This window comes from Pimephales promelas, chromosome 5 (genome assembly GCF_988280905.1).
Source record: "Pimephales promelas chromosome 5, fPimPro1.hap1.1, whole genome shotgun sequence".
NCBI classification, from domain to species: Eukaryota; Metazoa; Chordata; class Actinopteri; order Cypriniformes; family Leuciscidae; genus Pimephales; species Pimephales promelas.
In genome coordinates, this window is record NC_142773.1 from 17,313,367 (window position 1) to 17,330,393 (window position 17,027).

At 39.2% G+C, this 17,027-nt stretch overlaps 1 protein-coding gene across 2 annotated transcripts; it reads left to right on the forward strand.

Moving 5' to 3' along the window:
* The first annotated feature begins 5,672 nt into the window (after positions 1-5,672).
* LOC120471373 (delta-like protein C) lies at positions 5,673-9,534 on the forward strand. Of its 2 annotated transcripts, none has more exons than XM_039661181.2 (5): positions 5,673-5,908; positions 6,333-6,578; positions 8,239-8,299; positions 8,372-8,629; positions 8,719-9,534. In XM_039661181.2, the coding sequence occupies exons 1-5, from the start codon at positions 5,858-5,860 to the stop codon at positions 8,922-8,924; spliced, it is 822 nt and encodes a 273-aa protein (XP_039517115.1). In that variant the 5' UTR covers positions 5,673-5,857; the 3' UTR covers positions 8,925-9,534. The 2 variants fall into 2 exon arrangements, with proteins under 2 accessions (XP_039517115.1, XP_039517116.1); XM_039661182.2 differs by having other exon boundaries at positions 5,715-5,908; positions 8,492-8,629.
* Positions 9,535-17,027: the final 7,493 nt, after the last annotated feature.

Genomic DNA, 17,027 nt, shown 5'->3' on the forward strand with positions numbered 1-17,027 from the left:
TGGAGCTATTTGAGGATGAACAAATGCAATGCCTCTGTAATGTTTTCTCCTTATGGTGTTTCCAAAGCTTGTATTTGTTGTTATTGTTGACTCGCAAGGCATGGAAGCAAAAGAGAACTATAAAGTCTTATCTCAGATGTTTATAGACATGAAGTTGTAAAATCTCTACCACTACATGATAGTCATCCTTGGCATTGAACACCAGCACTTTGCTTAGCAGTTCAGAGCGTGAAAAGATATCCTGCTGAAAAATCAGGCATAAACCAGCATGAATTATGTGCTTGTTGTGGCTTGTGTTTTACTATATTTAACAAATTAATGATGTAAAGGAAAAGCTACGATTATGAAACATGATTTATTGAAATATAAGATTTTAACTTTAACTTTTACTCTCTCTGTTGAAAGTGGAACTGAACATTTTAATTGTTTTAGTTATTACTAATGTTGCAAAGGATGCGTCTCTACTCAAATCAGTGTAAAAAGAGCTTGTATAATGCAAAACAAAAACATTTAGAGGTATGTAAAAAAGGAAAGTGCTAAATAAAAGCATAATCATAAGCAGTTTGTTCAAAGAAGGGGTTGAGAAGAGCTCTCTCGATAAAAAAAAAATAGGCTAATGATGTGCACGGACAAAAATAATTATAGGTTACTGCTGACTTTGAATTAAATCAAATTATATTAATTTATTATTTTTAGTTAGGCTATATAATGTAGATGTACTAATCATTTCTCTTCTTGAACCCATGCCTTTTGATATTTGCAATATAAAGACACTTCAGACAGAAGACAACCCGAGCAGAACCGTCATTTTGTTCTGTTCTTTACTTAGATAGACTACTCAACCATGGAGCATAATGTGACATAATGTGACATTTTTTTTTTTTTTTTTACTGGAGTAGTTCCTGAAGCCAAATACCTTATCAAAGCTCTATGCAAAAATTAGTGATGTGAATGAGTGAGAGTCAAAATGAAGAGTTCAGATGCAAAAGCCTCTAAATGCCATTTGAAATTTTCTTCTTTAATGATGATTTTTTTCAAACTTGTATATTTAAGTTCAGTAATTTCACTTAAATAACAATTAATAGGTAATTATCATTGCCATTTAAGTGAAATTACTGAACTTAAATATACAAGTGTGATCAAAATCATCATTAAAGAAGAAAATTTCAAATGGCATTTAGAGGCTTTTGCATCTGAACTCTTCAAATAAAAACTAGCACAAATCTGTCCATGCGTGCATCTCTCAGAAATCAGAGCTTGGCTAGTAATATCAACTCAAATACATCCAAAACTGGCCCGCCAGCAATCTGGCCCGCGCCGCAGCCCAAAAAAGTCCTGAAAGCCTTTATAAAAAAAGTATGTGGCTCGCTAGACACACCTCTAAAATAACCGTCATGAAATGTCTGTTTTTATATTAAAAGCGTCTCTGCACGCGTTGTCTTTTTTGTTGTTTTTTTTATCGTGGAATTTAAACGCGAAACTTTTTACGTGCGTATGATATGATTGTTTTTCGCGTGCATTTACGCACTTTATTGCGTAATAGGCTACACACGCACCCGACACCACTTCTAAACCTATCCCATGCCTAATTTGGCTAGACATAGGCTACAATTGTATTAATACACACTACATCTCATCACCCTTGCTTTGCAATATCAAACCAAATGTAACATGGTCGTGATACCGGGTTGGGCACTGAAGTTACAGGAGTTTCTTCCCGTTGCTAAGCAACGGATCTAGGTCGAGTATTTAAAAGGGGTTATGGTTAACACGGTTAACGTGGTTTAACGTAGATGTAATACGTTGTTTTATCGCACCTTTTGCTTAAACGAGGAGCTGGGGGACGCAGGAAAAATAGACATTTTACTCATTAGGCTGCTTCATTAAAAACGTGACATTTAGACGTTTTCTTCGGCGTGGATCAAGGCAAATGAATCCTTTTCATCTTAAAAATAATACATGTTTTTTGCATTTTAAATAATAGAACATTTCTCATGTGATCGTAAATAAAAAAAAAAATCAATTTTTCTCGGTTTAATTAAAACCAAAAGGTCGTTATGGCAGAGCGAGGCGATTGCGGCTAGAATAGGTCCGGGTCTCTCTCCACTGGAGCGTGTTAACGCAAATGTGTAAGTTTCACGTTTGAGGGGGTTAAACCGTGACATCTACACGTTTTCCAAAGTGGACCATTTAGGCTGCTCCATTAAAAACGTGACATTTAGACGTGTTTTTTGTTCGGCCTAGATCGAGGCAAATGAATCCTTTTCACCTTAAAAAAACAAAAAAAAAATGTTTTTTGCATTTTAAATAATAGAACATTTCTCAGTGATCATAAATAAAACAAAATTCCATTTTTCTCGGTTTAATAAAAACCAATAGGTCGTTATGGTAAGTTTCAGTTTAAGTGTAAGTTTCACGTTTAAGGGGGTTAAACCGTGACATCTACATGCTTTCCAAAGCGGACCAACGTGATTATTTCGCTTTCCCAACATGATTATTTCACGTCTTATCGTGATACCAGTTTGGAGAAATGTTGTTTTGGAGTTACAGGAGTTTCTTCCCATTGCTAAGCAACGGAACTAAGTCAAGTATTTAAAAGGTTATGGTTAACACGGTTGAGGTGGTTTAACATCGATGTAATACGTTGTTTTAGCGTACCTTTTGCTTAAACGAGGAGCTGGCCCAGATAGCAAACTGACATTGAATCAACGTGGAAATATGACATCGAAACAACGTTGATCTGACATTGTTTTGCTCATCGAATTAACGTTGAACCAACGTCAGACGCGTCATTCTTTCAAAACTAACGGAAAATCAACTTGAAATCAACGCGTTGTTTCAACGTTATGAAAGCAAACCAATTTTCAATTTTCATTTAGCTTTGAAGAATGCCGCATCTGACGTGTTCAACGTTAATTCGATGAGCAAAATCAACGTCGTTTCCACGTTGATTCAATGTCAGTTTGCTGTCTGGGGGGGACGCCCAAAAAATAGACATTTTAGTTATTAGGCTGCTTCATCAAAAACGTGACATTAAGACGTTTTTTTTCGGCGTGGATCAAGGCAAATGAATCCTTTTCACCTTGAAAATAATAAATGTTTTTATTTTGCATTTTAAATAATAGAAATTTCTCAGTGATCATAAATAAAACAAAATTCCATTTTTCTCGGTTTAATGAAAACCAAAAGGTTGTTAGGCGATTGCGTGTAGTCCAGGTCCCAGATAGCAAACTGACATTGAATCAACGTGGAAATATGACATCGAAACAACGTTGATCTGACATTGTTTTGCTCATCGAATTAACGTTGAACCAACGTCAGATGCGTCATTCTTTCAAAACTAACGGAAAATCAACTTGAAATCAACGCGTTGTTTCAACGTTATGAAAGCAAACCAATTTTCGATTTCATTTAGCTTTGAAGAATGCCGCGTCTGACGTTGGTTCAACGTTAATTCGATGAGCAAATCAACGTTGTTTCAATGTCATGAGAGACGTCGTTTCCACGTTGATTCAATGTCAGTTTGCTGTCTGGGGGTCTCTCTCCACTGGAGCGTGTTAACAGTGTAAGTTTCAACGTTTGAGGGGGTTAGACATCTACACGTTTTCCAAAGTGGACCATTTAGGCAGCTTCATTAAAAACGTGACATTTAGACGTTTTTTTTTTTTTTTCGGTGTGGATCGAGGCAAGTGAATCCTTTTCACCTTGAAAATAATAAATGTTTTTTGCATTTTAAATAATAGAACATCTGTCAGTGATCGTCAATAAAACAAAATCCCATTTTTCTCGGTTTAATGAAATTTAATAGGTCGTTTTGGCAGAGGCGATTGCGTGTAAAATAGGTCAACATTATGGCGCTTACTCCGTGCCACATCCGACCGACCAACCGACCGACTTAATGTCACGTTCGAAGTGCAGGTCCTGTTTCACTCTCTTCCCCCAGTCTGGCGCAGGAGGAAGGAGTCGTGTCTTGCTTTCTCCCCTCGCTGCCGGTACACGTTACACCCGGTACACGTTGTATCGCTTCCTCTGAGGCACAGTTTGTTTTTCTCTGGAGCAGGCTTCTTCTATCCAGGCGGTGGTACCACCCAGAACGTATCAGGACGCCAAGCATACTCCTCCACGGTCAACCACGCCTCTCCATGGAAACAAGCGCAACTCCCTACATCAGTTATGTCTCTTACACTGCAATACTCCTCTCCATCTATCACATTTCTTTCAAGAATGGGAGCGTTTACCAAGGGTATCGCCTTGGATCCTTCGCACAGTTCGCCTCGGCTACACACTTCAATTTTTTTGCAACCCCCCCTGCTTCAATGGGGTCTTTCCTACTGTAGTCGACAGCACCACTTAGGCTTCTGTACCTACAGCAGGAGATTTCATCTCTTCAACTGAAGAGGGCGATAGAAGAGATTCCTTTGGGGGAAGTCAAACAGGGCTTCTACAGCCATTACTTCCTGGTCCCAAAGAAAGGAGGCGGCCTGCGGCCGATACTAGATCTTTGCCGGTTGAGTTTCTCTCTTTACAAAGGAAAACTCAAGATGTTGACGCTGAAGGCTATCATATCTCATATCTGGCTAGGGGACTGGTTCGTGACAGTAGACCTCAAGGATGCTTATTTCCACATCCAGGTCGTACGGCGACACAGGAAGTTTTTCAGGTTCGCCTTTGGAGAAAAAGGGTCCAGTATGCGGCAGTCCTGTGGGCGAAAATGCCTTGTTGATGCTAGAGGTCAGAGGAGAATGGGGCGACTGATTCAAGCTGATAAAAGAGTAGAAAAGCAACTTTGACTGAAATAACCACTCTTTACAACCAACGTATGCAGTAAAGCATTTGTGAAGCCACAACACACACAACCTTGAGACCTCACCAGTTCCTCTCATCTCCTCTCCAAATAGGAAAAAGTGGCTACAATTTGCAAGAGCTCACCAAAATTGGACAGTTGAAGACTGGAAAATGTTGGCTGGTCTGATGAGTCTCAATTTCTGTTGAGACATTCAGATGGTAGAGTATTCTGGTAGAGAATTTGGTGTAAACAGAATGAGAACATGGATCCATCATGGTGGTGGTGTAATGGTGTGGGGGATGTTTTCTTGGCACACTTTAGGCCCCTTAGTGCCAATTGGGCATTGTTTAAATGCCACGGCCTACCTGAGCATTGTTTCTGACCATGTCCATCCCTTTATGGCCAACATCCTCTGATGGCTACTTCCAGCAGGATAATGTACCATGTCACAAAGCTTGAATCATTTCAAATTGGTTTCTTGAACATGACAATGAGTTCACTGTACTAAAATGGCCCCCACAGATCTCAACCCAATAGAGCATCTTTGGGATGTGGTGGAACGGGAGCTTCGTGCCCTAGATGTGCATCCCACAAATCTCCATCAACTGCAAGATGCTATCCTATCAATATGGGCCAACATTTCTAAAGAATGCTTTCAGAACCTTGTTGAATCAATGCCACTTAGAATTAAGGCAGTTCTGAAGGCGAAAGGGGGTCAAACACAGTATTAGTATGGTGTTCCTAATAATCCTTTAGGTGAGTGTATATGCACCATGTAATGCACCACAACAATGTTTGGTGTTCAGTGTCCAAATGATTTTTGGTGTTCAATGTTCAAAGATGTTTGTCAACTTTATTTGCATAGTGCACTATACTCCCACTGTGAAGACTCTAAACCACAAGCACTCTTTGCACTCAGTAGTTAGGAATAATTTTTCTTTACTTTGAGAGCTTTTTTTCTAAATCTTGAGAGAAATTTTACATTGTTTTTTCACTTTTTAATTTCTGTATTTTTTACCCAAAAATTTGTCTTAACTGACACATCTAAAAAGTTTGGGATCAAATTATTGAATGGCTCCGTTTTTATCAACATACTTCTTAATTTTGATATCAGCACAACTGGTGAGTATTTCTCCTTACCTTAATGTATACTATATATATATATATATATATATATATATATATATATATATATATATATATATATATATGTATATATATATATTGCTGGGCAATGATTAATCGCATCAGAGTCTGTGTACAATATATGTGTGTGTACACTGTGTATAATTGTGTTATTTATTTTAATATATATATATATATATATATATATATATATATATATATATATATATATATATATATATATATATATATGTGCTTATGTGTGTATTTATATAGGCCTATACAAAATAATTATATGCAGTACACACAAATATTATGTAAACACAAACTTTTATTTTGGATGTGATTAATCGTTGCTATATAAATCTTGCAACTATTCAAAAGGTTACGTTTTCTTATTCACATCATATTATCTTTATAGGTCAAATCATCAGGTGTGTTTGAGTTGAAGGTTCACTCTTTCACAACCTCCAGCAGCAGCAGTGTTTGTGAACAGTCCAGAGAGTGTAAGGGTTTTTTCCGTGTTTGCCTGAACTACACGCAGAATGTCTTTTCATATAGGCTGGCATGTTCAGAGGACACTGGACTGCCAGGAACATTCAGCACAGACCAGAGCTCCATTTCCACTAGTGCACCAATAGCTGTGCCCTTTAACTTAAAGTGGCTGGTGAGTAGCTCAAAGTGAATGAACATTGAAAAATATAATATGCTACAGTAGGCCTACATATAGCATATAGACTTTGCATAGGCATACACAACAAATGTCATTATTTAACCGACAGATATCACTCAAATAGATGCTGAAATAATCATTTCTCACTAACGCTTAAAAGACTGTGGTCAGAGTCTTTGTTTATCCAAGACAATGAGCCATTTTCTGCCAGTAAATCCTTCCCATGGGACCCGGGAAGCCTATAGGCCCTATATACATTTGAACTCAAATATTACATCATAAACAAACAATAACTAAAATGACCAACAAATGAGTAAAGGTTTTTGATATAGGTCTTTGATCAGAGCCTTGGTGTCATATGTAACACAACTAATGTAAAGTTAAGTTTAGTGTTCATGCTTGTCGAAATATTTTTTTAAATTTAATCTGTGAAATTGAGATGATGCATTTTTGCTCACCTGTCACCCAATGACAGACTAAACTGACACACTGTTTTATTTCTCATAAACGCTCTTGCGCTTCATCCGACAACAGTACAAATGGATTTGGAGCGTTTTCTTTGAGTGGAACACCACAGCTCCCAGTGTAGCATGGTGTTACAAAATTACTACTGAAAGCTCCAACCCTGATGAAAAACAACTGAGCAAGCTAATCAAGGTCTTCAGGATCATAGATATCCACAATAAAGCCTAGATGTCTTACGGCAGAGTTTCTATCGTCATCAACTGGCGGCCATCTTGTCACAGGCAAGCTGATGTAAGATGATCAGCACGAACACAAATACTCTTATCTCGTTGAAATCTTGACGGATTTACAAACGGTTTGGTTTCTTACAGACGTTATTAACGTGGATATAATTGTGGATGATTATTTATTTATACACTTATTATGCATACGTATGCAGTGTCATAACTACATCTCTGATGTTTATAACAAACCAAACCGTTTGAAAATCGGTAGAAAATTGGGCAGGTTTTGGTTATTTAAAAAGTACATGCACCATTAAAACACAATGTTACGAGTGAGCGAGCTGCCTGTGACAAGATGGCCGCCAGGAGCAGACGTCGACCTCCATTGGCCAGCAGCGTGGACGAGATATCTAGCCTTTATTGTGGATAACTATGTTCAGGATCAAACTCACAGTGTGTTTGATCAGGGTTGGAGCTAAACTCTACAGGACAGTGGCCCTCCAGGACCAGGTTTGAGGAACCCTGGTCTAGGGTGACCAACAGTCCTGTTTTCCCAGGACATGTCCTATTTCACGTCCTGTCCTGGCTGTTTTTTATAAAGTGATGAAAATGTCCTGGTTTTCAAAAAAAACTGCTGGGAAAGATCAGCTCTACAGCAAAATATAGATGAAGAAGAAAACAGGATAAAGAGGAAGAAAACTAAAGATATAAATATGTCATTTGTTGTTATTTAATTCATTATTTTTTAAACCCGTCATAATAAAACATGTTGAGTATCCTCTGAGAAGTCTATCTGATTTTGTGTCTTGTAATATAACAATTTTTTATCCATACAGAGGAGGGCCTACTTTTAATGTAATGAAATTAATAAGGCATCTTTGAGTATCATTTGAGTGTCTGTTTGACGGGTTGAGTGTCCTGGTTTTTGGTAATCAAAATATATGGTCCCCCTACTATCATTACAGGGAACTGTCTCAGTGATAATTGAAGCATGGAACACAGAGTCCTCCAATGATCAGTCGACAGGTATGCCCCTTTTTTCCATTTCACTTTTTATTTACAGACCAGTGTTTAATAATGCATTTATTGTTTTTGTAGAGGATCTAAACAGTTTGATTAGCCACTTTGCCACAGAAAGAAATCTTACTATTGGTGAGAAATGGTCCCAGGATGTGCATCTTGGAGAGCAAAGTAAACTGCGCTTTTCCTACCGTGTAGTGTGTGATGAATTCTTCTATGGCGACGACTGCTCTGATTTCTGCCGTCCACGAGATGACCCGTTCGGTCACTTTAACTGTGACGCCGCTGGAAATAGAATTTGTTTGCCTGAATGGAAAGGCGAATATTGTGCGGAGCGTAAGTGTTTTTTTGTTTGTTGCCCATTAACATCACTATATATTTTTACTTTTTTTTTTTTTAATTATTATTATACATTTTTTTAACAGCTATCTGCCGATCCAGCTGTAGTGAGAAACACGGTTATTGTGTGGCCCCTGGTCAGTGCGAGTGCTTCTATGGGTGGCAGGGCCCTCGCTGTGATGAGTGTGTACCCTATCCAGGGTGCATGCATGGCACCTGCCAACAACCCTGGCAGTGCATGTGTGACGAGGGATGGCGTGGCCTGTTGTGTGACAAGGGTCAAAATATCTAAATTCAGAAATGATGTGTTTTCCTGGTTGTGTTTTCATTTTTGAAATACAAAAAATATAATTAAATTTCAATTTTCTTTTTCCGGGACATCAAAAATCATGATGTCCTGTCAACAATAGATAGCGTTTATGGCAAAATGTGACATTTATTAAACTGTTTAAAATTACGAGCATCGTTTTAGGTTTCTTTTAGGGCCAGTGTGACATCAAGGAGACATTTCAACAGCAAATGCGCTCTATATTACAGAGAGGACTTAGATGTTACCCATCACACCCAAGTTGTATTATGCTGTCATGACCTTTGGTGGTAGATGTTGGAAGTACATCTTATGGCTGCATAGAACACCTTTCTCCATTGACAGTCATTGAAAAAAAAAAGTGCATTCTGACTGCATTTTTGCGGGCAACAAAAGGATAGTGGATATTTCATTGAATATACAGTATTTATATATATTATATATACACTTTAAAATACAAGATGCTTTGCCAGGGTCATTTTTTGAGGGCTCTCAAGGGTTAGTTCATGATTTGATCACTTTCATGCTGTTCCCAACCTGTAAGACTTTCATTGATCTTTAACAACATAAATGAAGATATTTGAATGAAATTGGAGACCTTTCTGTCCCTTCATTGAGTCTACACAACTACCTACCACTTCAACGCTTCAAAAAGTCAATAAAGAGATCATAACTAATCCATGAATGGAGTGGTTTAGTCAAAACTTTCTTAAGACAGATTGAATTTAGGCTTTTATTCACATATAAATATTCATCAACTCACACATCTGTTATGATAAATGGAAGTTCAAGCATGTTTACTTGATGTGCAAGAATTAATGACGTTCTTTCTCGTGTTATAAAGCACGTTTGAGCTTCAGCAGGAACCAAAATCCATGTACTTTGAAGGTTTTTTTCAATTCATAACAGTAAGAGTCAATTTTAACAATAATAAATGTGCATAAAACAAGTCTTTTAGAATGCAGCACAATATGTGCAGTATATGTGCATATATGTGCAATATGTGCAGTGACGTGCGGTCTGGGTAGGCAAACTAGGCACTACTTACCCTGCCAAAATTCAAAAATAAAAATGTTTATTAAATAATAAACTTGTATTTGTATTTTTAATGTTTATTCTTGTGAGATATCGAAACTCAAAAATTCGACCCGGAAAAAAAAAACGACAGTGGTACCCCTTTCGTTTTTTTTTTTTTCGGGCGAAAATTTAAGTTTCTCCGATCTTCTCAAAACTCTGGATTCTGGTAGAGGGCCATGAGACTTAAACCTGAGTGCAAAAATGGAGGCTCTAGACCCTTCCAGAGCTGAGATATCGAAACTCAAAAATTCGACCCGGAAAAAAAAAAACGACAGTGGTACCCCTTTCGTTTTTTTTTTTTCGGGTGAAAAATTACGTTTCTCCAATCTTCTCAAAACTCTGGATTCTGATAGAGGGCCATGAGGCTTAAACCTGAGTGCTAAAATGGAGGCTCTAGACCCTTCCAGAGCTGAGATATCGAAACTAAAAAAATTCGACCCGGAAAAAAAAGCGACAGTGGTACCCCTTTCGTTTTTTTTTTTCGGGCGAAAAATTAAGTTTCTCCAATCTTCTCAAAACTCTGGATTCTGATAGAGGGCCATGAGACTTAAACCTGAGTGCAAAAATGGAGGCTCTCGACCCTTCCAGAGCTGAGATGTGGAAACTCAAAAATTCGACCCAGAAAAAAAAAACGACAGTGGTACCCCTTTCGTTTTTAAAAAAAATTAAGTTTCTCCAATCTTCTCAAAACTCTGGATTCTGATAGAGGGCCATGAGACTTAAACCTGAGTGCAAAAATGGAGGCTCTAGACCCTTCCAGAGCTGAGATATCGAAACTCAAAAATTCGACCCGGAAAAAAAAGCGACAGTGGTACCCCTTTCGTTTTTTTTTTTTCGGGCGAAAAATTAAGTTTCTCCAATCTTCCCAAATTTTGATAGAGGGTCATGAGACTTAGACCTGAGTGCAAAAATGGAGGCTCTAGCCCCTTCCAGAGCTGAGATATCGAAACTCAAAAATTCGACCCGGAAAAAAAAGCGACAGTGGTACCCCTTTCGTTTTTTTTTTTCGGGCGAAAAATTAAGTTTCTCCAATCTTCTCAAAACTCTGGATTCTGATAGAGGGCCATGAGACTTAAACCTGAGTGCAAAAATGGAGGCTCTAGACCCTTCCAGAGCTGAGATATGGAAACTCAAAAATTCAACCAGAAAAAAAAAAACGACAGTGGTACCCCTTTCGTTTTTTTTTTTCCGGTGAAAAATTAAGTTTCTCCAATCTTCTCAAAACTCTGGATTCTGATAGAGGGCCATGAGACAGTGAGACAAAAATGGAGGCTCTAGCCCCTTCCAGAGCTGAGATATCGAAACTCAAAAATTCGACCTGGAAAAAAACAACAACAGTGGTACCCCTTTCGTTTTTTTTTCCGGGCGAAAAATTAAGTTTCTCCAATCTTCTCAAAACTCTGGATTCTGATAGAGGGCCATGAGACTTAAACCTGAGTGCAAAAATGGAGTCTCTAGACACTTCCAGAGCTGAGATATGGAAACTCAAAAATTCGACCCGGAAAAAAAAAACGACAGTGGTACCCCTTACGTTTTTTTTTTCGGGCGAAAAATTAAGTTTCTTCAATCTTCCCAAAACTCTGGATTCTTTTTCGGGCCGAATTTTTGAGTTTCGATATCTCAGCTCTGGAAGGGGCTAGAGCCTCCATTTTTGCACTCAGGTCTAAGTCGCATGGCCCTCTATCAGAATCCAGAGTTTTGGGAAGATTGGAGAAACTTAATTTTTCGCCCAAAAAAAAATGTAAGGGGTACCACTGTCGTTTTTTTTTCGGGCCGAATTTTTGAGTTTCGATATCTCAGCTCTGGAAGGGGCTAGAGCCTCAATTTTTGCACTCAGGTCTAAGTCTCATGGCCCTCTATCAGAATCCAGAGTTTTGGGAAGATTGGAGAAACTTAATTTTTCGCCCGAAAAAAAAAACGTAAGGGGTACCACTGTCGTTTTTTTTTCGGGCCGAATTTTTGAGTTTCGATATCTCAGCTCTGGAAGGGGCTAGAGCCTCAATTTTTGCACTCAGGTCTAAGTCTCATGGCCCTCTATCAGAATCCAGAGTTTTGGGAAGATTGGAGAAACGTAATTTTTCGCCCGAAAAAAAAATCGTAAGGGGTACCACTGTCGTTTTTTTTTCGGGCCGAATTTTTGAGTTTAGATATCTCAGCTCTGGAAGAGGCTAGAGCCTCCATTTTTGCACTCAGGTCTAATTCTCATTGCCCTCTTTCAGAATCCAGAGTTTTGGGAAGATTGGAGAAACTTAATTTTTCACCCGAAAAAAAAAAAACGTAAGGGGTACCACTGTCGTTTTTTTTTTCGGGCCGAATTTTTGAGTTTCGATATCTAAGCTCTGGAAGGGCCTAGAGCCTCCATTTTTGCACTCAGGTCTAAGTCTCATGGCCCTCTATCAAAATCCAGAGTTTTGGGAAGATCGGAGAAACTTAATTTTTCGCCCGAAAAAAAAACAAAAAACGTAAGGGGTACCACTGTCGTTTTTTTTTCGGGCCGAATTTTTGAGTTTCGATATCTCAGCTCTGGAAGGGGCTAGAGCCTCAATTTTTGCACTCAGGTCTAAGTCTCATGGCCCTCTATCAGAATCCAGAGTTTTGGGAAGATTGGAGAAACGTAATTTTTCGCCCGAAAAAAAAATCGTAAGGGGTACCACTGTCGTTTTTTTTTCGGGCCGAATTTTTGAGTTTAGATATCTCAGCTCTGGAAGAGGCTAGAGCCTCCATTTTTGCACTCAGGTCTAATTCTCATTGCCCTCTTTCAGAATCCAGAGTTTTGGGAAGATTGGAGAAACTTAATTTTTCACCCGAAAAAAAAAAAAACGTAAGGGGTACCACTGTCGTTTTTTTTTTTCGGGCCGAATTTTTGAGTTTCGATATCTAAGCTCTGGAAGGGCCTAGAGCCTCCATTTTTGCACTCAGGTCTAAGTCTCATGGCCCTCTATCAAAATCCAGAGTTTTGGGAAGATCGGAGAAACTTAATTTTTCGCCCGAAAAAAAAACAAAAAACGTAAGGGGTACCACTATCGTTTCTTTTTTCGGGCCGAATTTTTGAGTTTCGATATCTCAGCTCTGGAAGGGGCTAGAGCCTCAATTTTTGCACTCAGGTCTAAGTCTCATGGCCCTCTATCAGAATCCAGAGTTTTGGGAAGATTGGAGAAACTTAATTTTTCGCCCCAAAAAAAAAAAAACGTAAGGGGTACAACTGTCGTTTTTTTTCGGGCCGAATTTTTGAGTTTCGATATCTGAGCTCTGGAAGGGGCTAGAGCCTCCATTTTCGCACTCAGGTCTAAGTCTCATGGCCCTCTATCAGAATCCAGAGTTTTGGGAAGATTGGAGAAACTTAATTTTTCGCCCGAAAAAAAAAAAACGTAAGGGGTACCACTGTCGTTTTTTTTTCGGGCCGAATTTTTGAGTTTCGATATCTCAGCTCTGGAAGGGGCTAGAGCCTCCATTTTTGCACTCAGGTCTAAGTCTCATGGCCCTCTATCAGAATCCAGAGTTTTGGGAAGATTGGAGAAACTTAATTTTTCGCCCGAAAAAAAAAAAAACGTAAGGGGTACCACTGTCGTTTTTTTTTTCGGGCCGAATTTTTGAGTTTCGACATCTCAGCTCTGGAAGGGGCTAGAGCCTCCATTTTTGCACTCAGGTCTAAGTCTCATGGCCCTCTATCAGAATCCAGAGTTTTGGGAAGATTGGAGAAACTTCATTTTTCGCCCGAAAAAAACAAAAAACGTAAGGGGTACCACTGTCGTTTTTTTTTCGGGCCGAATTTTTGAGTTTCGATATCTCAGCTCTGGAAGGGACTAGAGCCTCAATTTTTGCACTCAGGTCTAAGTCTCATGGCCCTCTATCAGAATCCAGAGTTTTTGGGAAGATCGGAGAAACTTAATTTTTCGCCCGAAAAAAAAAACGTAAGGGGTACCACTGTAATTTTTTTTTTCGGGCCGAATTTTTGAGTTTCGATATCTCAGCTCTGGAAGGGGCTAGAGCCTCCATTTTTACACTCAGGTCTAAGTCTCATGGCCCACTATCAGAATCCAGAGTTTTGGGAAGATTGGAGAAACTTAATTTTTCGCCTGAAAAAAAAAAAACGTAAGGGGTACCACTATCGTTTTTTTTTTTCGGGCCGAATTTTTGAGTTTCGATATCTCAGCTCTGGAAGGGGCTAGAGCCTCAATTTTTGCACTCAGGTCTAAGTCTCATGGCCCTCTATCAGAATCCAGAGTTTTGGGAAGATTGGAGAAACTTAATTTTTCGCCCGAAAAAAAAAACGTAAGGGGTACCACTGTCGTTTTTTTTCGGGCCGAATTTTTGAGTTTCGATATCTCAGCTCTGGAAGGGGCTAGAGCCTCCATTTTTGCACTCAGGTCTAAGTCTCATGGCCCTCTATCAGAATCCAGAGTTTTGGGAAGATTGGAGAAACTTAATTTTTTAGCCTGAAAAAAAAACGTAAGGGGTACCACTGTCGTTTTTTTTTCGGGCCGAATTTTTGAGTTTCGATATCTCAGCTCTGGAAGGGGCTAGAGCCTCCATTTTTGCACTCAGGTCTAAGTCTCATGGCCCTCTATCAGAATCCAGAGTTTTGGGAAGATTGAAGAAACTTAATTTTTCGCCTGAAAAAAAAAAACGTAAGGGGTACCAATGTCGTTTTTTTTTTCCGGGTCGAATTTTTGAGTTTCCATATCTCAGCTCTGGAAGTGTCTAGAGACTCCATTTTGCACTCAGGTTTAAGTCTCATGGCCCTCTATCAGAATCCAGAGTTTTGAGAAGATAGGAGAAACTTAATTTTTCGCCCCCAAAAAAAAAACAAAAAACGAAAGGGGTACCACTGTCGTTTTTTTTTTCGGGTCGAATTTTTGAGTTTCGATATCTCAGTTCTGACCTGAGTGCAAAAATAGAGGCTCTAGACCCTTCCAGAGCTGAGATATCGAAACTCAAAAATTCGGCCCGAAAAAAAAAACGACAGTGGTACCCCTTACGTTTTTTTTTTTCGGGCGAAAAATTAAGTTTCTCCAATCTTCCCAAACATCTGGATTCTGATAGTGGGCCATGAGACTTAGACCTGAGTGCAAAAATGGAGGCTCTAGCCCCTTCCAGAGCTGAGATATTGAAACTCAAAAATTCGGCCCGAAAAAAAAAACGACAGTGGTACCCCTTACGTTCTTTTTTGGGGGGCGAAAAAATTAAGTTTCTCCAATCTTCCCAAAACTCTGGATTCTGATAGTGGGCCATGAGACTTAGACCTGAGTGCAAAAATGGAGGCTCTAGCACCTTCCAGAGCTGAGATATCGAAACTCAAAAATTCGGCCCGAAAAAAAAACAACAGTGGTACCCCTTACATTTTTTTTTTTTTCGGGCGAAAAATTAAGTTTCTCCAATCTTCCCAAAACTCTGGATTCTGATAGAGGGCCATGAGACTTAGACCTGAGTGCAAAAATGGAGGCTCTAGCCCCTTCCAGAGCTGAGATATCGAAACTCAAAAATTCGGCCTGAAAAAAAAAACGACAGTGGTACCCCTTACGTTTTTTTTTTTCGGGCGAAAAATTAAGTTTCTCCAATCTTCCCAAAACTCTGGATTCTTATAGAGGGCCATGAGACTTAGACCTGAGTGCAAAAATGGAGGCTCTAGTCCCTTCCAGAGCTGAGATATCGAAACTCAAAAATTCGGCCCGAAAAAAAAACGACAGTGGTACCCCTTACATTTTTTTTTTTCGGGCGAAAAATTAAGTTTCTCCAATCTTCCCAAAACTCTGGATTCTGATAGAGGGCCATGAGACTTAGACCTGAGTGCAAAAATGGAGGCTCTAGCCCCTTCCAGAGCTGAGATATCGAAACTCAAAAATTCGGCCTGAAAAAAAAAAACGACAGTGGTACCCCTTACGTTTTTTTTTTTCGGGCGAAAAATTAAGTTTCTCCAATCTTCCCAAAACTCTGGATTCTGATAGAGGGCAATGAGACTTAGACCTGAGTGCAAAAATGGAGGCTCTAGTCCCTTCCAGAGCTGAGATATCGAAACTCAAAAATTCGGCCCGAAAAAAAAACGACAGTGGTACCCCTCACGTTTTTTTTTTCGGGCGAAAAATTAAGTTTCTCCAATCTTCCCAAAACTCTGGATTCTGATAGAGGGCCATGAGACTTAGACCTGAGTGCAAAAATGGAGGCTCTAGCCCCTTCCAGAGCTGAGATATCGAAACTCAAAAATTCGGCCCGAAAAAAAAAAACGACAGTGGTACCCCTTACGTTTTTTTTTTTCGGGCGAAAAATTACGTTTCTCCAATCTTCCCAAAACTCTGGATTCTGATAGAGGGCCATGAGACTTAGACCTGAGTGCAAAAATGGAGGCTCTAGCCCCTTCCAGAGCTGAGATATCGAAACTCAAAAATTCGGCCCGAAAAAAAAAAACGACAGTGGTACCCCTTACGTTTTTTTTTTTCGGGCGAAAAATTACGTTTCTCCAATCTTCCCAAAACTCTGGATTCTGATAGAGGGCCATGAGACTTAGACCTGAGTGCAAAAATGGAGGCTCTAGCCCCTTCCAGAGCTGAGATATCGAAACTCAAAAATTCGACCCGGAAAAAAAAAAACGACAGTGGTACCCCTTTCGTTTTTTTTTTTTCGGGTGAAAAATTACGTTTCTCCAATCTTCTCAAAACTCTGGATTCTGATAGAGGGCCATGAGGCTTAAACCTGAGTGCTAAAATGGAGGCTCTAGACCCTTCCAGAGCTGAGATATCGAAACTAAAAAAATTCGACCCGGAAAAAAAAGCGACAGTGGTACCCCTTTCGTTTTTTTTTTTCGGGCGAAAAATTAAGTTTCTCCAATCTTCTCAAAACTCTGGATTCTGATAGAGGGCCATGAGACTTAAACCTGAGTGCAAAAATGGAGGCTCTCGACCCTTCCAGAGCTGAGATGTGGAAACTCAAAAATTCGACCCAGAAAAAAAAAACGACAGTGGTACCCCTTTCGTTTTTTAAAAAAATTAAGTTTCTCCAATCTTCTCAAAACTCTGG

Coding starts and splice junctions, on each gene's coding strand:
- LOC120471373 (XM_039661181.2), top strand. CDS start 5,858: ATGGCTCCGTTTTTATCAACATACTTCTTAATTTTGATATCAGCACAA. Junction 5,909..6,332: donor TTTTGATATCAGCACAACTG/GTGAGTATTTCT, acceptor TTATCTTTATAG/GTCAAATCATCAGGTGTGTT. Junction 8,300..8,371: donor CTCCAATGATCAGTCGACAG/GTATGCCCCTTT, acceptor TTGTTTTTGTAG/AGGATCTAAACAGTTTGATT.